Genomic DNA, 22,990 nt, shown 5'->3' on the forward strand with positions numbered 1-22,990 from the left:
AGAATAAAAAATCAGGTGAGTGATCACAGCACCTGGTTTTAACTTCATATCACTGAAAGAGCCACTAAAGAGTGTAGGAAAGACAATCTTGAATTGCCAATGCCACCCCCTCCTATGCCCCAACAGTGGCTGCATGGCATGGTGAATCTGTGTGCTTGGGGAAGGGAGACCACAGTGATTGTGGGATCTTGCTTGGAACTCTGTGCTGCCCTGTCACAGCGGAAAGTAACACTGGGCAGAACTCAACTGATTCTCATGGAGGGAGTATTTAGACCAGCCCTAGCTAGAGAGCAATTGTCCATCCCAGTGGTTGGAACTTGAGTTCCAACAAGCCTTGCCACTGAGAGCTAAAGTGCCCTGGGGTTTTAAATAAATTTGAGAGGCAGTCTAGGCCACAAGGACTGCAACTCCTGGGCAAATCCTAGTGCTGTGCTGGGCTTGGAGCCAGTGCATCTGGGGGACATGCAACCTGGTGAGACACCAGCCAGGGCAGCCAAGGCAGTGATTGCACCACTCCTCCCTCAACCCCAGGCAGTGCAGTTTGCAGCTCCAAAAGAGACCCCTTCCTTCTACTAGAGGAGAGGAGAGGGAAGCTTAAGAGGGACTTTGTCTTGCATCTTGGATACCAGCTCAGCCACAGTAGGATAGGGCACTTGGCATAGTCATGAGGGCCCCATTCTAGGCCCTAGTTCCCAGATAACATTTTGAGACACACCTTGGGCTAAAGCGTACCCACTGCCTTCAAGGGAAGGACCCAGTCTCAGCAGGATTCATCACCTGCTGACTAAATAGCACTTTGGTCCTCAATGATCAGCAGCAGTAGCCAGGTAGTACATACTGTGGGCCTTAGGTGAGACTCTGAGACATGCTGGCTTCAGTTGTGACCCAGTACACTCCCAGCTGTGGTGGCTATGAGGAGACACTCCTTCTGCTTGAGAAAAGCTGAGGGAAGAGTAAAGAGGATTTTGTATTGCAGCCTAGATATTAACTCAGCCACAGTGGGTTAGAGCACCAAGTGGGCTCCTAGGGTCCCTGGTTCCAGGCCTTGGCTCTTGGATGGGATTTCTGTATCTGTCCTGGGCCAGAGAGGAGCCCACTTCTCTGAAGTATGAGTCCCAGGCCTGGCAGCATTCACCACAAGCTGACCGCAGAGCTCTTGGGCCTCAAGTGAACACTGGCAGTAGCCCGGCAGAACTCCCCACACCACCTGATGGTAGTGGCCATGGGGAGAGACTCTTCTGCGTGTGGAAAGAGGAAACCGTGGGAAAGACTTTGTCTTGTGGTTTGGATACCAGCTAAGCTGCAGTAGAATAGAGCACTAGGTAGACTTCTAGGGTTTCTGACTCCAGGCCCTGGCTCCTGCATGTCATCTCTGGGGCCAGGGGGAAGTCGCTGCCCTGAAGGGAAGGACACAGCTTGACTGGCTTCACCACCTGCTGACTGTAGAGCCCTAAGGCCTTGAGCAAACATAGGTGGTAGCCAGGTAGTGGTTACAGTGGGCCTTGGGTGAGACCCAGTGCTGTGCTGCCTTCAGGTCTGACCAGCACAGTTCCAGTGGTAGTGGCCACAGGGTGCTTGTATCACCCCTCCTCCAGCCCCAGGCAGCTCAGCAGAGTAGAACAGAATAGCAAACCCAGAAATAAATCCATACATCTACAGTGAACTCATTTTTGACAAAGGTGCCAATAACATACTTTGGGAAAAGGAGAGTCTCTTCAATAAATGGTGCTGGGAAAACTGGATATCCAATATGCAGAAGAAGGAAACTTGAGATCCCTATGTCTTGCCTTATACAAAGATCAAATCAAAATGGATTAAAGACTCAAATCTAACACTTCAAACTATGAAACTAATACAAGAAAATATTGGGAAATCTCTCCAGGATATTGCAGTAGGCAAAGATTCCTTGAGCAATATCCTACAAGTATGGGCAACCAAATAAAAAATGGACAAATGGGATCACATCAAGTTTAAAAGCTTCTGCACAGCAAAGGAAACAATCAACAAAGCGAAGAGACAACCTACAGAATAAGAGAAAATATTTACATACTACTTCTCTGATAAGGGATTAATAACCAGAATATACATAGAGCTCAAACAATTCTATAGGAAAAATAATCTAAAAATCGAGTTTTAATATAAGGAAAGATCTGAATAGACATTTCTCAAAAGAAGACATACAAATGGCAAACAGGCATATGAAAAGGTACTTACTATCGCTGATCATCAGAGAACTGCAAATCAAAACTACAATGAGATATTGTCTCACCCCAGTTAAAATGGCTTATATCCAAAAGACAGGCAATAGCAAATGCTGGTGAGGATGTGGAGAAAAGGGAACCTTCACACACTGTTGGTGGGAACGTACATTAGTACAACCACTATGGAGAACAGTTTGGAGGTTCCTCAAAAAACTAAAAATTGAGTTACCATATGATCCAGCAATCTCACTACTGGATATACACCCAAAAGAAAGGAAATCAGTATATCAAAGAGGTATCTGCACTCCTATGTTTGTTGCAGCACTGTTTACAATAGCTAAGATTTGGAAGCAACCTAAGTGTCCGTCAACAGATGAATGGATAAAGACAATGTGGTACCTATACACAATGGAGAACTATGCAGCCATAAAAAAAGAATGAGATCCAGTCACTTGCAGCAACATGGATGGAACTGGAGATCAGTATATTGAGTGAAATAAGCCCAGCACACACAAAAAAGCAAACTTCACATGTTCTCACTTATTTGTGAAAGCTGAAAATTAAAATAATTGAACTGTTGGGGAGAGAAATAGAGAGATGGTTACCAGAGGAGGGGTGGGGGAAATGTGGGAATGGTTAATAGGTACAAAAAATAGAATGAATAAGATCTGTACTTAGTAGCACAACAGGGTGATTATAATCAACAATAATTTAATTGTACATTTTTAAAAACTAAAAGTATAATTGAATTGCTTGTAACACAAAGGATAAACGCTTGAGGTGATGGATACCCCATTTATCCTGATATGATTATTATGCATTATATGCCTGTACCAAAATATCTCATGTAGCCCATAAACATATACACCGCTATGTACCCACAAAAATTAAAAATAAAACATTTTTTAAATGAAAAAACACTGGATTGTAGTGATAGTTGCACAACTCTATAAATTTACTGAATTGTGCACAAGCCATGGTGAATTTTATGATATGTAAATTATACCTCAAGAAACCTAATTTTAAAACCACTGAATAAACCTGCACAGAAAAGAAAAAGAAATCAGCAGAGGAGGGACTAGAATACAGGTCTTCAATGTTCCTTCTACTCTATCACCTGCTTCTGGGAAAGGATGGGAATAGCAATAACTTTTTTCAAAAGGTTCATATCATCACAGAGGAAGTAATCATCCCACCATGATTTGAAAATATAAAATAATTCAAAATGCCTGGTGGTACTGCTATTTGGACCTAATCCATAATATACTTGTGTTAGAAAATGTCGACTTTCAACTATTTATATTTCAGAAAACCCAGGAAAATTCGGTAGTGTGTAACTACAAAATTGTAATATGAATTTATCATAAAACTCATATCAGAAAGCATTATTGTATATAATTTATAGTACACAAGACAGTTCAGTTCTTTAAAATTAACTGAAAGTTTAATATCACTATTTGACTTACAGTGTGGCTAATGTGGCTCAGAGCATCTTCAAAATAGCCCCAAACTTCTTCCAGGGGACAGAGCTCTACATTCGACGCCCCATCTGGCACTGAGAGGTTAATCAAGTTGTGCATACATTTGCTGAAAATCAAAAAGAGAAAACTCATCCCATAAGGAAAGAAATCATTGGCTTCATGGCTAAGATAAGTAAAATCTGGATCTCATCCCAGACTAACAGCTTCAAAACACTTCTGTTCTTCCCTCGGTTTTATCTGGCCTCCAACCTCAGAAGACAGATTTTTGAAGCTGTAAAACAGGTTGACCAATCCTTTCTTTTTTCATGCCTATGGTTGTCTTTCATTCTTTTTTTAGTTTCCCTCACGAAGGAGTTGTGGCTGTCTATTATATTTTATGAGCTGGTTCAATTTACAGGCATTTTAAAGCATCTTGGTACTTCCTCAAATGGGCAAGGGAACTGGGGTTTAAAGTGGAACGATTCCACAAGAACTGTCTTTCGTGCCTTAACACAGGGAGACTGTAATGATGTTTTCCAGACAAAAAAGTCACACAACATCTAGTTTTCCCCATGTCTGGACACAGAAAACAAAAAAGTCTCCAATAGATAATATTTTATACAGCACTTATCAGTGCTTAAAGTGCTTAGAAAAATAATGAGGCAAACATAGCAAAATGTTAACATTTGTTAAATTTGGGTGCTGTGTGCCTGTAATCCCAGCTACTCATGAAGCTGAGGTGGAGAATCGTTTGAGCCCAGGAGTTTGAATCCAGCCTGGGCAACAACACGAGACTCCATCTCTAAAAATAAAACAAATACATCTGGGTGGTGGATACGTTGGTGTTTGTTATATTAACCTCTGTACTTTTTTGTACATTTGGAATATTATTTAGTGATGAAACAAAGAAAGAAAGGTACTTAGCAGTTTTATTATATACACAGATTCACACAAAGAAGCAACTTTTCCCCTTTTTTTTTCTCCTTTGGGAAAAGCAAGCTCCTTGACTTTGCTAAATGATTATTGGTCTGTAATACAACTCTCAGCATGGAGCTGTCCACAGGAGTGCCCCCAGATCATCCCCAGATCATCTCTTAAGTTGGGTCAATTAAGAATGATTGGTTACTTATGAGGCATTGACTATAGTTCTTTTGGCTATCAAAAAGGCTGGATTAAGTTTTGAATTGTATTTACTAACCTGTATTGTGATACATCAATTGACTCTTCCTTTTTGTAGAGCAATAAGGCCTTTTTCAAGGCCTTGAGAGCAATGAAAGGATAGTGTGCAGGCTTTTCCATTGCTATTACTAGAGGAAGAAAAGGAAAAAGGTTGTGAACATCATAATGTCACCCATCACAGTTTTCATCCCAGGCTACCACTTGCTTTCTCTAATGAAACTGGGCTGAAACAGATGAACAAAAATAAACAACAATGAATTTTATAAATGATAAATCTACAGTTGCTTTTGGAAATAGCTTCTATTTTCTGGGTAGAGTAGCACGGTGGGATTACCAGGTAACATCCTTTATTCAGCAAACATCAACAGAAAACCTACTGTTTCTATGACCTTGCACTCAGTCATACAGGTGAAGCAATAATCTTATGAATGAGAGTCAAGGAAGGGCACACTAAGAAGGAAACAGAAAGCAGATCAGTAAAAGGGCACTAATCAAAACAGGTTTGTACTAAAATGTCCTATTTTTATCTGATACTAAAAATAGGAAACACTTGACAAGGGAGTATCAGAGGTAACTAACCCTAAGACTTCCACATGCATTTAACAGATTTTTAGAATTGGAGTTCCGTTATACAAGGAGCAGTGGTCACTGTCACATGTCTATAAAGTATATATCATCTGCTCCATGGCTCTAGGAATTCTGTCTTGGCAAGACCAAGGAAAGGCAAATGTGACTCTTGTGCACTTGGAGCTACCTAATATTTTTATTAACCACACACATGCTCCTGAAGAGGGTGAGAGACAAAAAGGGAAGAAAATTAGGCTGTTTCCTGCAGTGTACTCCCAAAGAGGCTCTAAGCCCCCAAACCCACTTAAAGTTCAGCCCGAAATTTGAGAGTGGCAGTTGTGTTAAAAAATATTACCAGTATTTCTCTGTACATTTCAGCAAACTGCTAAGATTGCATCACTTTTGATTGTTGAAGCATTCAGTTATTTCTAGCTAGCCCAGAAAAACTTTCTAAAGTTTGAGCTCCCCCTATTGTGTAGTTACACAATTAAATTCCACACAGAAAAAATTTGAGCACCTATTAGGAGCAATGAACGTCGCTAGGGTTTGTAAGTACAAATTAAATAATTATTGTTTATGACCCTAAAGAGATTATAATCTCATAGAGTGAAGAAGATAAATGCACAAATGATCATAATACAAAATAGTCTAAGAATGGCGTTAGAGAAGGAGAAACAAAGTGCTATGAGGAAAAATTATTTCCTACCTGGAGGTAAGAAAGAGGAGTAAAGAGAAGAAAAAAAGTCATACGATAGAAATGGCCACCAGCCTTACAAAAGCATAAATATAGCTCTTACTTGCAATTGTTTCAAATGTTTTAGTTTCTAAATGAGGCAGCTCCCACACTGATTCCAGGAAGCTTTCCAGTAATGGATCATTCAATTTGGCTCTAACTTCAAACTCGTACAGCAGAAGCAATTTCTCACATGAATCATTTGAGAAGGTCCCTAAGAAAGAGGCAAAAATGCAACATTCTTTGTGATTATATTTTATTATTCTCTTTGGTTGTAATCTCACTAACTGGAGAGGTTTTCCTTCTAAGAAAAATTAATTTTACTTACAATTTGAAGGTCAACTTCACTGCTGTAGACAGATTCTAAATTTTATTTTTGGTTTTTTATTTGATTCTAACACATTTTAAATCTACAAGCTCAACACTACTTCCAACATTCTGTAGTGCATTCACTAGAACTACCTATATTTTCTCAAACAATTGCCACGATGCTTCTAATCAGCCTGAGAAAACCCGCAGATATTATTGATTCTAATTCAAATCCAATGTTTACTTGCTTCTTGTGAACTTTCAACTGGGCTGGTGCTCACCCTAATGGTTGAGTTAACCAGAAGATACAGTGCTGTATAAACTAACAGTGATTTTATTTTAAGTAGAATAGAGGAGAGTTTCCAAACTGTTTCATTAGTCGACAGAATTTCTTGGGCATCAGCATAGAAAGAATTTCATGTCAGGTGTCATACACCAAACTACGTGAGACAGTTTTCATTCATCCTTCTTGGTAGATTGAACATTGAAAAATGTTTTGAGGTATGACATATAGACAACAAACTGAAAGAAGTACTCTAACCTTAAACAGCTTGACGAGTTTTTACATGTGTTTAAACCCGTGTAATAACTACCTAGATTGTGATAACAAACACTTAAAACTATACAGAAGGTTCCTTTGTGCTCCTTTCCGGTCAATACCATCCAACCAAGGTAGCAACTATCTTTACTTTTCTGCATCTATGTTTTGCATCTATTTTCATGAGGAATCTTGGTCTGCAGTATCTTACATTGTCTTTGTCTACTACTGGTATCAGGATAATAGTCTTATAAGATGAACTGGGAATTGTGCCCTCCTTTCTGGATGAGTTTATATAGAGTTGGTATTACATCTTCTTTAAATGTTTGGTAGAATTCTTCAGTGCAGTTTTCTTTGTTGGAAGATTTTAAACTATGAATTTAATTAATAGGCATAGGAGTATATATTTCTTCTTGAGGGAGCTATGGTAGTTTGTGACTTTCAAGAAATTTGTACATTTCACCTAAAATTCTAAATTCATGGACATAAAAGTGTTCAAAATATTCTCTTACTACCTTTTAAAATGTCTGTAGGATCTCTAGTGAGGTCTCCACATCTATTCCTGATATTGTTAATTTGTGCTTGATTTGCCTAGCTAGAGGTTTATCAATTGTATTGTTTCAAAAGAAAAAAAACTTTTGGTTTCATTGACTTTATCTACTGTTTTCTGTTTTAAATTTTAATGATTTGTGCTCTATTTTTATTACTTTTTGCTTGATTGGGTTTAATTTGCTCATTTTTTTCTAGTTTCTTAAGGTAGAGACTTAGATTATTTGAGACCTTTCTTTTTTCTTTTTCTAATAGGAGCATTTAATGCTATATACATTTGTCTAGATACTGCTTTAGTTGTATCCTAAACATTTTTATATGTTGTGTCTTGATCTTCATTCAATTAAAAAAAATTCCTAATTTCCCTTGTCGCTTCCTCTTTGGCCCATTGGATTATTTTAAAGTATGTTGTTTAATTTCCAAATATTGGAAGGTTCTACAGATAACTTTTTATTAGAGATGTATAATATAACTCTATTGTGGTCAGATAAAATACTTGGATATTTCAATAATTTTATGATTTCAATACTTTTAAATTTTTTGAAGTTTGTTTCGTGGTTCAGAATATGGCTTACGATGATGAATGTTCCTTGTGAATCTGAAAAAACTGTATTCTGCTGTTGTTGGGTAGAGTGTTCTAAATGTCAATTAGGTCAAGTTGGCTGATAGTGTTGCTCACGTCTTCTATATCTTTATTGAGTATTTGTTGACCTATTCTATTGATTACTAAGAAAGGAATATTGAAGTTTCCAAGTAGTTATGGATTTGTCTATTGCTCATTTTAGTTCTAGCAGTTTTTGCTTTAAGTGTTTTGAAGCTCTGAAAACAATTCCATTTACAATAGCATCAAAAAGAATAAAAACATCAATCTTATTCACAAGATGACATAATCTTGTGAATAAAATTCCTAGTGAATCCAGTAAAATGCCATTATAACTAATCAGCAAGTTCATCAAGATCAATATACAAAAATCAATTATTTATTTATTTATTTATTAGAGACAAGGTCTCACTATGTTGCCCAGGCTGGTCTCAAACTCCTGAGCTCAAGTGATACTCTGGCCTTCGCCTCCCAAAGTGAGCCACCATGCCTGGCCAATTCTATATGGCAGCAATGAGTAAGCTGAAAATAAAATTGAAACAAGTCCCTTTATAACAGCATCAAAAAGAAGAAAACACTTAGAAATAAAGAACAAGGGCCAGGCACAGTGGCTCACAACTGTAATTCCAGCACTTTGAAAGACCAAGGCAGGTGGATCACTTGAGGCCAAGAGTTTGAGACCAGACTGGCCAACATGGCAGAATCCCATCTCTACAAAAAAAAAAAAAAAAAAAAATTAGCTGGGCGTGGTGGCACATGTGTGTAATTCCAGCTACTCAGGAGGCTGAGGCATGAGGATCACTTGAACCAGGAGGCAGAGGTTATAGTGAGCCGAGATTGCACCACTGCACTCCAGTCTGAGTAACAGAGTGAGACTCTGTCTCAAAAAACAAAACAAAACAAACAAACAAAAAGGAAAGGAAAAGAATTAGTGTAAACATATAGTTTTTAGTGTAAACAGCTGGGATGCTGATAGGGATTGTGTTGAATCTATAGATAATTTTGGGGAGTGTTATCATCTTAACAATGATAAATCATCAAATCCATGAACATGGGATATGTTTCCATTTTGTTACATCTTGTTTATTTCAATGATGTTTTATAGTTTTTAGTGTGTAAGTTTACCATCCAATGGGGGAAAGGATAGTCTTTTAAACAAATAGTTCTGGGACAACTGTATACCCACATGATAAAGAATGAAGTTAGACCCTGACCTCATAGCATATACAAGAATTAACTTGAAATAGATCAAATATTTAAAGATAAGAGCTAAACTATAAAACTCACAGAAGAAAACAGAGGGGTAAACCTTCATAACTTCGGATTTGGCAATGGATTCTTAGATATGACAATGAAAGAAAAATAGATAAACTGGACCTCCTCAAAGTTAACAAATTTTGTATTTCAAAGGACATGATCAAGAAAGAGAAAAGACAATTGAAAGAGTGGGGCAAAATTAAGGCATATATCTGATCAAGGACATGTATCTAGAATACATAAATAACTCTTGCTACTCAATAATAAAAGGCAGCCTAATGAAAAATTGGGAAAGGGTGTGAGTAGATACTTCTCCAAAGAAGATATACAATGGCCAATAACCATCTGAAAAGATGCTCAACACCATTGGACATCAGGAAAATTAGTCATCAGGAAATCAAAACCATAATGAGATATCACTATACATTCACTAGGATGGCTAGAATAAAAAACGCAGGTAATACAAGTGTTGAGAAGGAGGTGGAGAAACTAGAAGCCTCATACATTGCTGGTGGAAATGTAAAATGATGCAGCTGCTTTGAAAAACACTCTGGCAGTTCCTCAAATGATTAAACACAGAGTTACCATATGACCTAGCAATTCCACTCCTAGGTATATACCAAAAAAAAAAAAAAAAAAAGTGAAAATAGGTCCACACAAAAACTTGTGCATAAGTGTTTAACAGCAGCATTATTCACAATAGCTAAAAGATGGAAACAATCCAAATGTCCATCAACTGATGAATGGATGAATAAAGCATGGTATGCCCAGGCAATGGAATATTATTTGACCATAAAAAGTAATGAAGTATTGACATATGCCACAACATGAATGAACTTTAAAAATATGCTAAGTGAAATAAGGTAGTCACAAAAGTCCGTGTATTATATAATTTTATTTAAATGAAGTGCTCAGAATATGCAAATCTATAGAAACAGAAAGTAGATTAGTGGTTGCTCAGGGCTTGTGGGAGAAATGCAAGGGTAACTAAAGGGTATATTTCTTTCTTTTTGAGGTAATAAAATGTTCCAAAATTGATTGTCGATGGTGGTTGCACATATCTGTGAATATACTAAAGTGTATTGAATTGTACACTTTGATAGGTGAACTGCATGGCATGTGAGTCATATCTCAATAAAATTGTTTGAAAAATTGAATTTATATTGTGTATTCTTTTGGGACCAACTTCTTTTACTCATAATGTCTGTCATATTCATAAATATTTTTGTATGCTATCAGAAGCTCATTCCTTTTATTGCTTTGTAGTATTCCATTGTATGAACATACCACAATTTATTTAATCTATCATTCTGCTGATGAACAGTAATGTTGTTTCAAATTTTTAGTTCTTATGAATAGAGCTGTCTTGAACATTCCTGTACATACTTTGGTGAACAGGTGCACTCATTTCACCTGAGTATATATATAAAAGGGAGATTTCACGGTCACTGCTGGGATAGAAACATGTTTGGTTTTAGCAGATACTGCCAAACAGTTTTCCAAAGTGGTTGTACCAATTACATTTCCACTCTGGAGTGCCAGAACTCCAGTTCCTTCCCATCCTCATCAACACTTGATTTTTTTTTTAGTCATTTCAGTGAGGGTGCAGCGGCTTCTCAATGTGCATTTTCTTGATGAATAATGATGCTGAGCATCTTTTCCTTTGCTTATTGACCATTTATACATTTTTTTTGGGTGACATTTCCATTCAATTCTTTTTTTTTTTTTTTTTTTGAGATGGATTTTCACTCTTGTTGCCCAGGCTGGAGTGCAATGGCATGATCTCAGCTGACCATGACAGAGACGGGGTTTCTCTGTGTTGGTCAGGCTGGTCTCGAACTCCCAACCTCAGGTGATCTGCCCGCCTCAGCCTCCCAAAGTGCTGGGATTACAGGCACGAGCCACTGCACCTGGCCATTCAGTTCTTTTGTCCATTTTTGTATTGGGTTATTTGTATTTTCTTGTTGAGTTGTAAGAATTCTTTATATATTCTGGAAGTTGTCAAGCTTATGTATTGTCGTATCTTCTTCCTATCTGTGGGTTGTCTTTTTCTTTTCTCAACAGTGTCTTTTTTTTTTTTTGAGAGGGAGTCTCACTCTGTCGCCCAGGCTGGAGTGCAGTGGCCGGATCTCAGCTTACTGCAAGCTCCGCCTCCCGGGTTTACGCCATTCTCCTGCCTCAGCCTCCCGAGTAGCTAGGACTACAGGCGCCCGCCACCTCGCCCGGCTAGATTTTTTTTGTATTTTTTAGTAGAGATGGGGTTTCACCGTGTTAGCCAGGATGGTCTCGATCTCCTGACCTCGTGATCCGCCCGTCTCGGCCTCCCAAAGTGCTGGGATTACAGGCTTCAGCCACCGCGCCTGGCCAACAGTGTCTTTTGACAAACCAAAGTTCTCACTTGTAATGAAGTCCACTTTATCAATATTTTCTTTTATAGTTGGTAATATTTTGTCTCCACAAAGTCATGAAGATATTCTCCTAGGATTTTTTATTTACTTTATTTCATTATCTTTGAAACAGGGTCTCACTTTGTCACCCAGGCTAAAGTGTAGTGGCGCAATCATAGCTCACTGTAACCTCAAATTCCTAGGCTCAAGTGATCTTCTTGCCTCAGCCTCCCAAGTAGCTGTGACCACAGGTGCATGCCACCACACTGGGCTTTTTTTTTTTTTTTTTTTTTGTAGAGATAGTCTCGCCATGTTGCCTAGGCAGTACTTGAACTCCTGGGCTCAACCAATCCTCCCACCTTGGCCCTTCAAAGTGCTAGGATTATAGTACTGTAAGCCACCACACACAGCCCCAGCTGGGATTTTGATTGGGATTGCTTTGAATCTATAGATCAATTTGGGAAAACTGATATATCTTAACAATACTGAGTTTTCTAATACATGAACATGGCATATATCTGCATTTATTTAGACCTTTAAAAATTTATTTCAGCCATGTTTCAAGGTTTTGTGGCTTTCAGTGCAGAAGTCTTACACATCTTTCATTATAGATTACTAGGCATTTGATGGATTTTGATGCTATCAAAAACTGTATTTTAAAGGTCATTTTCCAATAATTTCTTGCTAGTATACAGAAATACAATTATTTATATATAAACCTGTATCCAACAACCATACCAATTTCCTTTTTTTTTTTGATAGAGTCTCACTCTGTCGCCCAGGCTGGAGTGCAGTGGCGTGATATCAGCTCACTGCAACCTCCACCTCCTGGGTTCAAGCAATTCTTCTGCCTCAGCCTCCTGAGTAGCTGGGACTACAGGCATGCGCCACCATGCCCAGCTAATTTTTGTATTTTTAGTAGAGACGGGGTTTCACCATATTGGCCAGGCTGGTCTCGAACTCCTGACCTCGTGATCCACCCGCCTTGGCCTCCCAAAGTGCTGGGATTACAGGTGTGAGTCACAGTGCCCGGCCCAAATTTACTTATTTTTAAAACTTTATTCCAAATCACAGATAAAGAAAACCATATTATATGCATGTCTGTTTGCATATACATAATACATACATATATACACACACACATACATACAGTTCCGTTATAATGTTTGTTTTGAAAATGTGAATTTGTTCCGACATGATTGATATATTAGGTAACAATTAATGTAAATTATGTAAATTAAGTACTTGCTTATGTGCAATTTAGTCTGTGTGAAATAGTAAGTCAATGCAAAAAGCAGCATCTGGCTGAACCAAGCTGTATAGGAATATGAATAACACACACATGTGCACAACTCAAACTTCTATCCACTACCTCAGTTCACTGAATGTGTTATGGGCCACACTCATCCACATCTGTTGCTATAACTTTCCATCAGATTTCAGACAACCGCCTCCCACCACTTCACAGTATTTCACAAGCTGCAATCCTTCTGATATTCACTTCCGTAAGCAAATGCCAGGTCTTTTTTAAGGTAAAAAGCCATATTTATTGTAGTATTCATATATTTTTAGTAATTTAACATATACAAAGCCATGCTGTCATTTTATTAGGTTCTTATGTTTTTTTAATATGTCACAGACCAAATATTTTTAGTGTTATACCCCAACCCCATTTTTTCCCATAAGCCCCGTGGTCTTTGTTACACAATTTTGGATACTGTAATAATTTTTAGGCACGCATATGCCATGTAACAGCAAAACTGACTAAACATGTAAAGTATTTTCATCATTGCTAACCCATAACCACATGAAAAAAGTTACCAACTAGAATGTGGTATTCTGCATAGTTCTTTTTGTCTTTAGCCTTGCATCTAATCAAAACAGAGTTTTTCAAAGTTACTTAAATCAGCTTCTTTCTTCCTCACCCCCTTCCATGTGGCCATGTAATTAATTCGTAATACGGTCAGATTCATTTGTCACAGTCTGAATTCCATCTGGGATTCCCTCCACATCCTGATTGATTTATTTTAAAATTGTATCCGGTAAAATCTACTCTTTGTGGCATATATTTCTATTGGTTGTGAAAAATGCATAGAATTGTGTGTCCACTATCACTGCTCCTTATAGAACAGTTCATTACCCTAAAGATTCTCTCATGTTACACCTTTATAGGGAACTCCTACTCCTCTGTCCAACCTCTCGCAACCACTGATGTATTTTCTGTTCCTATGGTTTTACCTTTTCCAGGATATCATATAAATGGAATCATAGCCTTTCGAGTCTGTCTTTTTTCACTTGGCAAATGCATTTAACATTCATTTACTTCTGAGTAGGATTCCATTATAGAGATGTACAGTTTGCTTATCTATTTCAGGTTACACTTGTTGGAATTATGTTGTCAGCTCCCGGAAATGGTAGATTGACTGGGTCTCTGCAGTGCTTTCAAAGTCATGGTTTAGAAATTGCTCCATTATTCTGAGTCCTTCGGATAGGCAAAATGCCCTTCTAATGCACACACAGGGCAGGGGTTATTAACCCCACTTTCCAGATGAGAAGATTATGGCTGAGAAACTAAATGCTGTTCCTACCCATAGAAACAGCAAATTAATGGAGAGCCAGGACTCTAATCCCACATGTTCTGATTCACAATCCACTACTGGAAAACATGTAGAGGAGAAGAATGGCTATGACTAGAAGGTTGGAAAATAGAACCTATTTCTGAAATAGCTGGTCTGAAGAAGACAGAGCTTAACAAATGCTTTGGAAACTGTCTTAAAGCATATAAAGGGTTTACAACTGAAGTTAAAAAAGAACAGATCATCTTTAAGAGGCAGCATGGAGAGAGTGATCAATTAGACCTAAGATGTGAAATGGGTTACTAGGAGGCCTGGAATTATTCCAGTATAATGTTGAATGGAAGTGGTGATAGTGTATATCCACGTTTCATTCCTTGACATCAGTGAGAAGGTGTTCATATTTTACCATTAAATACAAAATAAGGAGTAGTTTGTTTTCAAGTAATGTTTATCAGATTGAGGAAGTGACTTTCTATTCTTAGTTTGTTGAGTGTTCTCATCATGAATGGGTGTGGAATTTTTTTCAAATGCTTTTTCTGCATCTATTGAGATTATTATATTTTCCTCTTTTATTTTGTTAATGTGCACTCATTTTTGAATGTTGAATTCCTGGGATAAACAATATTGGTCATGATGCAGTATCCTTTTTATATATTGCTGGATTCAATTTTCTAAAATGTGTTTAGGATCTTTGCATCTATCGTTTAAGATACTGGCCTGAGGCTGGGTGTGGTGGCTCACACCTGTAATCCCAGCACTTTGGGAGGTCGAGGTGAGTGGATTACCTGAGGTCAGGAGTTCAAGACCAGCCTTGCCAAGATGGTGAAACCCCATCTCTACTAAAAATACAAAAATTAGCCGGGAGTGATGGTGCACGCCTGTAGTCCCAGCTACTCGGGAGGCTGAGGCTGGAGAATCGCTGGAACCCGGGAGGCAAATGTTGCAGTGAGCTGAGATCGTGTCACTGCGCTCCAGTCTGGGTGACAGAGTGAGACTTCGTCTCAAAACAAAAACAAAAACAAAAACAAAAACAAACAAACAAAAAAGACACTGACACTGACTTGTATTTTTCTTTTTAGTTTTTGGAATCAGAGGCATGCTGGCCTCATACAATCAATGTATTACTTTTTTCTCTATTTTCCATAAGAGATATTTGTATAATATTGCTATTATTTCTTTCTTATATATTTGGAATAATGTACTGTTAAAGCCATTTCCTTTGTGAGAAGGTATTTAAGATTTCATTTCTTTAGTAGGTTTATGACTATTTAAAAGAGTGTAAATAGGACTACTCAGATTATTTTTGGGGGGTAATTTTGTACCTGATCTTAGCGAAAAGGCTGAGAAGTAATGGGGGGCGGGAAAGTAATTTTGGTAGCTGTACTTTTCAAAGAATTTGTCCATTTTGTCTAAACTGTCAAATTCATTGGCATAAAGTTGTTCACAATATCCTTTTTATTGTGATTTTAATGTCTGAAGGATTTGTAGTGATGCCCACTTTTGAATTACTGATATTGGTAATTTGTGTTCTTTCTTGATCCACCTTGCTAGACTTTTAGCAATTGTATTAAATCTTTCCAAAGAAGCAACCTATGGCTTTGTTGATTTTCTGTGTTGTTGCTGTTGTTGTTGTTGTTTTGAGACAGAGTCTTGCTCTGTCGCCCAGGCTGGAGTGTAGTGGCGTGATCTTGGCTCACTGCAACCTCCACCTCTCAAGCTCAAGTGATTCTCGTGCCTCAGCCTCCTCAGTGGCTGTGATTACAGGCATGTGCCACCATGCCTGGCTAATTTTTGTATTTTCAGTAGAGACGGGGCTTCACCACGTTGGCCAGCCTGGTCTCAAACTTTTGACCTCAGGTGATCTGCCCGCCTTGGCCTCCCAAAGTGCTGGGATTACAGGCATGAGCCACTGTGCCCAGCCTGATTTTCTGTGTTGCATGTTGTTTTTCATTTCTTTGTTTTCTGCTCTTATCTTTGTTACATTCTTCCTTCTACTCTCTTTAATTTGCTGTTCTTTCCCTAGACTCAAGTTGGAAGCTTAGATCATCAATTTTCAATCCTTAATCTTTTCTAATATATGCATTTAAAGCTATGTCTTTTCCTTTATTTTAGTTGTATCTAACAAGTTTTGATGTCACACTTCATTTTTGTTAAGTTCAATCTATTCCATCATTTTCATTTTGATTTTTTCTTTGACCGATGGGTTATTTAGAAGTGTTTCTTTTAGATTTCCAACAGTGGGGGTTTCCTAATCATCCTTCTGTTGTTGCTTTCTCATTTGATTATACTTTGGATAACATACCTTGTATGATTTCAATCCTTTGAAACTTGTTGAGACTTGCTTTTTGGCCCAGCATATGCTCTATTTTGGTATGTGTTACAAGTGCACTTGAAAAGAATGTGTATTGTGATTGATATATATACACACACACACACACACACACACACACACACACACACACACATATATATATATATATATATATATATGTAAAATCAGTTAGGGGTGGACTGAAGTTTAAAGCTTGGGAAATCTTGTGAAAATAAGTAATGAATGTGTAGGTAAGGTATAGTACACAACTTATTCTGATCAGGAGACACTGTGCTAAGATAACTGTACAAGAAAATTTCCAGATTCACATTTGTCCTTCATAAAAACAAACCATAATAAGATATATGTTGGGAACGGGGAGATTGGACTGACATTCCTAATTAGGTCAGGCACTTGGGAGAAGGAATAGTATATATCACCGTAAGTATCTGGGAACCATAACAAACCTGTCTCCTCAACCTGGAACCCCTACTATATTTCTTCAGTGACTCTATAGCCCTGTATCAAAGTCTCTACTCACTGCCATTAAGGCTTTGGATTGCAACATTAGGGTAAGCTTATGCTGACTATGAGGCACGATTTAAATGGAATGCTGCCAAAAGTGAAGACTTTTAGGATCAATTTTTATCAGAGATGCTTGGGTATCTCCAGCTAATTGTTTAATTTTCTTCCAGGAAATAATCCTAAACTCAGGTTCTCCTATTTCTGTGGCCTAAGTTCTGGCTCAAAATGTACACTAGAAAATCTACTCAAGTTTTGCCATTCTGTTTAATGTGCCTGAGGATCAGCTCCAATTGCCTTTTCTCTTGGCTGATCTCAAAATTTTCATCACTGAAAATTTCTTACCACGAGAATTAATCTCTGAAACAAAAGTAATGCATGACTGATGGCTGTATTAAGCCAATGAAGGAACCAAGCAAAGACTGCCTGCAAAGGAATAAGCATTCAATCCTAGTTTTGGTGTGTACAATGGAAAAGACAAAAAATATTTCTATTTCTAGCATGCGCCTTGTTAAATGGCAACTTTTATCAACTGTATTTGGATAAATTAGAATGACCTTTCCAGTTATGGGTTGAGGAGACCCTAATATATAAATATGTAATACGTAATATATAAAAACGTAGATAATCCTCTGCCCTGCCAGCTGAACTGCATTTCTGCTGGCAGAGCATCCATGCTGGGCTTTGTTCTAAAGCTCTCAGGAGGTTTGCCTTGTTTGTCATAACTACTAATAATTTCGATGATGACACTTGATGAATACTTTATACCAAAGTAAAAATTATAGTACTGGAGATAAGTGAAATTCTTCCTTGCAATGACCTACAAAAACTAAAGCCTTTTCTCTATCTTCCTGTTTTTGTGATAAATGTTTAACTCATGTTATAAAATAAATAGTTTTAAGAAACCAAATCACCAAGATTACTTCTAGCCCTAACATTTGATGATTCGCTATATATAGAGACTCTGACTCCAAGGATGCTCTTAGCAACATCCAAAAATGATAATCTTCAATGGAGACCCAAAAGAGGAAATCTCTTTTCACAGCCAGAAAGAGAGATTCAGAAACTGTGAGCTTCTTCAAGTTAGAAAGGTTTGAGTATCTTCTCACCGTAAGCGAAGTCATCTTTGGTACAAACTCAACTTCCCCTTAAATTTCCTTTTTCCCCCCTGCAAACCTGCCCTTCTCTGCTCCAAATCCCAAGTTCAATCTCTATTAGGTAATTTTTCTAAATGTTCCTCTCCCAGAGTATACGCTGATAATGACTAAATTGTGAGCTCTCCCAAGGATCTTTGCATAGAGGGTTTTCTAAGATCAAAATGCTCTAAACTAAAATAAATGACTCTCTAATGATAGAATTTCTGGTGTTATAGCAGGATTTCATTTAATAAATATTTATTGAGTCCTATTATATGCCAGGCAAAAATTTAGGAGGTATGGATAAAGAATGAACAAGACAGACAACTTTTCTGCCTGCATGGAACTTAGATTCTATTTAGGGACACAAACAATAAACAACATAGAATATGTCAAGTAGTCAACACACAGGTTAAGGGGGTAAATAGTATTGAAAGTTGCTATTTTTGAAAGGGTGTGGTCTCTGAGGGGGTAAAACTTGAGCAAGTTGGGGAGCAAGGCATATGAATATCTAGGACAAGAGTGTTTGATGCAAAGGAAAGGGCAAATACAAAGGCCCAGAAGCAGGGAAGTACAAGGTGCTATCAGGACATAGTAGGGCTAGAGTACATTGAGCTATGAGGCAGAGTGGCAGGAGAGGTAGCAAGGGCCGGATTATCTATGGCCTTGTAGATTATGGTAAGGACTTGGGATTTTATTTTAAACCCATTTAAATGGGAAGTGCAAGGAGACTGACATGAACTGACTTATGTTATAATACTCTGGCTGCTGTGTGGCTATTGAATTTATTAGGAGGGCAAGAGTTGCAGCAGAGAGGACGCTTGGGAAGCTATTGCAGTGTTCCAAGTGAGACATGAGATAGCTTGAAACTAGGTGATACTAGTGGCCTAATTTGTTATTGAGAATGGGCACATCACAAATCACACTACTTTCAGCCTACTGTGGTTTGAATGTGTCCCCTCCAAAATTCGGGTGTTGAAACTTAATGGCCAATGTGATAGGATAAAAGGTGGAATCTTTAATAGCTTATTAGGCCCACAGGGCTCCTCCCTCATGAACGGGGTTACAGATAGCCCTTATGGCCCTTAAAAAAGAGGCTTCCACACAGCACTAGCTTTTCTTGCCCTTCCGCTTTCCTCCCCGTGAAGACACAGTGCTTCTTCCCTCTGGAGGATACAGCAACAAGGTATCATCTTGCAACCAGAAAGCAGCCCTCACCAGAAAACCGAACCTGTTGGAGCCTTGACCATAGACTTCCCAGCCTCCAGAAATGTGAGAAAATAAATTTTTCTCTTTTGTAAGTTACCCAGTCTGCATGAGGTATTTTGTTACAGCAGCAGAAACAGACTAAGATACGGACTCATCCCCCACTACATAACCCCTGAATAAGAGATAATCCCCAAACTAACAATGTTCTCCTGTACTACTCCTGACTTCTGTTCACTTGGTTCCTACCATTAAAATTCTATTTATTCTTGAAGAGTAAGTTCAAATATCACCTTTCGGAATAGATCATTTCTTCCTCTGTGGTCCCATATATTCTGTATCCCTATTAGTATAGTTATTTCATTTTGCCTTATATATGTGTAATTGATTACGTTTCTGACCTACTTTCTTTACTGTAAATTTCTTAGGGACAGAGACAGTAACACATTTCCTTATTTCCACAATACATAGTAGCCCTTAGGAATTTAATAAATACTTTGCAGAATAAATGTGGTGAGCTGCTTTCCTTAGGTCACTAATATAATGGCATGTCAGGGTTAATCCTTTTGTAAAAGCCAATTCCCATAGCACTAAAATTTTAATCACTGTTTATACAGCTCTTAATTAACTCTGATTTGGAGTAGATTTTTAAAAGGATAGCATTTTCCATTTTTCCCTCAAGCGTTTATGATTCACTGGCTTTGTAGTTTCCCTCAATGTATCTATTTGCAGTTGGTAGCTTAATCATTTATTTACATTACTGACATACTGGGCTCATTATTTTAGGCAATAGTTCATTGGAAATACATGATCTCAAGAAACATAAACCTTTAACAAGTCAGAATAATTTTTCTAAATGTATATTTCATTTTAATTATTAAAGTACTATATATTCATTGAAAAATTCAAATGCAGAAACAAAATAAAAAGTGAAAGTCTCTTAAACACACTAATACTTGTTCCAAGAGCTATCAAGTGTTAAGTTTGGTGTGTATCCTTTCAAGGCTTTATAGATGATATATACATTCATAAATATATATACGTATACACACATTTTATAAGAATATATATATGTGTTTATATTCTAAAGACCTATTATGTGCTAGGTGCACAATACAAAGGTAAGCAAAATCAGACACAGTATCTGTCCTTGTGGAGCTTACAGTCTAGGGTATTTGTGTATACATACACACATATGTTTTAAAAATAAAAATAGAATCAGAAAAAGTCAGCAAAAGTACAGCACTCCAAGGGGAGGAGCACACCCTGAAGTGCAAATCCTTTATCTACAATAACAAGAAAAGAGTTTAGAGGCTAGTAAAGGGAACTTGTCTGGACCTGGTTTGGTTTTGAGAAGCAGAGAAGAAAGAGTGAGCAACAGGTCAGTGAAGCAGTGGGGAGGAAAGAGTCTTTGTTATGAGAAGCCCATAGCTGCCTATATCTACTGGCTGAGAAGATGTGGAGCCTACCAGAACTCACATACACAACAACCTTTGATCTTAAGTAAAAATTTCTATTATCCTTGATCAGATCCTGATCTCCTCTCCACATGTATCATCTGCAAGTAGAAGGTCTAAAGAGACCTCATTGCAATTAAAGATGTTATCAAGCAAAGCAAAGCAAAGCAAAACAAAACAAACAACTCCAGCACAGTTTATACACAAACATACTACATGAAAATGGGATGGAAGAAACAGGAAAAAAAAAATGGCAGATGGAGAATTCTCACCAGAGAAATGTTGCCATACGCAGATTAAAATTGTGACTAAACATATCAGCATAAATTCAGTAATATTTTTAAGTAATCATCTCTATAAAACAAGAATATAAAGCAGAAATGCTAGAATTCAGGAAAGAGTTGGTACACGCAAAAGCAAATGGAATATGAGCTATTTCAGAGACAAAAAAGGAAATGGAAAGAAAAAAATAAAGCCATCACAGGAATAAAGGTAAAACTGGAAGCAGCAAAAGGAAGTGGAAGCAGCAAAAAGTAAAACAGACACTACTGAATAAACAGTAAGAGACAGAAAACAGGAAAATGAAATGCCAATTGAAATTGATTGTAATGTCTTCCTGGTTTCCTCATCAGTTAATGAATTAAATAAAATCCTTGATGTGTTCATTTAATATTCCTGATTATATCTTTTTTTTTTTTTTTTTTTTTTGAGACAGAGTCTTACTCTGTCACCAGGTTGGAGTGCAGTGTCAGGATCTCTGCTCACTGCAACCTGTCTCCTGGGTTCAAGTGATTCTCCTGCCTCAGCCTCCCAAGTAGCTAGGATTACAGGTGCCCACCACCATACCCAGCTAATTTTTGTATTTTTAGTAGAGATGAGGTTTTACCAAGTTGGCCAAGCTGGTCTCGAACTCCTGACCTCAGGTAATCTGCCTGCCTTGGCCTCCCAAAGTGCTGGGATTACAGGCATGAGCCACCACGCCCAGCCAAGGTTATATCTTAAAAGTACTGACTGAGATGCCCAATGGATACTCCTGACAGGGCCAAGTGTATTGTAAATTGTAACACAAGTAAATTGTGTTACTGGAGAAATGTAAGTCATAGACTGTTTACATTAATCTTTTCTTGACTTCCAGACTGAATCCAAAGTGGCAGCAGAACTTTGTTGAATCTCTGCTTTTTTCTTTTCTATTGAGTTTATGTTTTGTTTTAGTTTCTGGTTTGTGTATAGTCAGTAAGTTATATTCTTCCTTGGTAGCAGCAATGACTGGGAATGTGATTATATGGTCTGACCATTTGGTGGTCTTTGCAATAGGACTATTGGATCATCTAGTCACTTATCTAGTCACTGATGGGTGGGAAATAACAGAGAATTTGTCTTTTTTATTGTTCTATTTGTTCATTTTGGACTCAAATTAATCAGTAATTTCATGTCCACAGGGAAGGTGAACACTTTAATATCTGCACTGACGTATTTCTGTGTTTACTCTCAACTTGTAGCTGAAATTGTAGATCTGCATTCATAAGATCACTTTATCTATGTCTATGTGTCTACAACTGAAAAAGGCTTTGACCTCACATTGTGTAAGTATAAAAATATTTTCCTATCTCTGGGGAGTATTAATAAGTTATATTATAAAGTTTCCTAAATTAAAGGAGCTCTGTTCTAATTTATAGACATAAATAAGAAGTTACATACATATATTTTTTTTAATTCCAAGAAAAAAGAAGTTGAACAACTTCTTCTTCTTCTTCTTCTTCTTCTTTTTTTTTTTTTTTTGAGACAGAGTTTCACTCTTGTTGCCCAGACTGGAGTGCAATTGCACGATCTTGGCTCACTGCAACCTCCGCCTCCCGGGTTCAAGCAATTCTCCTGCCTCAGCCTTCCAAGTAGCTGGGATTACAGGCGCCCACCACCACACTCAGCTACTTTTTTGTATTTTTAGTAGAAGACAGGGTTTCGCCATGTTGGCCAGACTGGTCTCGAACTCCTGACCTCAGG

General features: G+C 37.8%; 1 protein-coding gene across 1 annotated transcript in view; it reads right to left on the reverse strand.

The window, feature by feature from the left end:
- Positions 1–22,990, reverse strand: part of TEX11 (testis expressed 11) — a 290,530-nt gene that overhangs the window by 17,351 nt on the left and 250,189 nt on the right. The window contains exons 24-26 of the mRNA XM_015127634.3: positions 6,205–6,354; positions 4,860–4,968; positions 3,668–3,788 (exon numbers count right to left, since the gene is read on the reverse strand). Of these exons, the coding sequence (XP_014983120.3) occupies positions 3,668–3,788; positions 4,860–4,968; positions 6,205–6,354 (380 nt within the window). The remainder of the gene's footprint in view (positions 1–3,667; positions 3,789–4,859; positions 4,969–6,204; positions 6,355–22,990) is intronic.

This window comes from Macaca mulatta, chromosome X, assembly GCF_049350105.2.
Source record: "Macaca mulatta isolate MMU2019108-1 chromosome X, T2T-MMU8v2.0, whole genome shotgun sequence".
Taxonomy (NCBI): Eukaryota; Metazoa; Chordata; class Mammalia; order Primates; family Cercopithecidae; genus Macaca; species Macaca mulatta.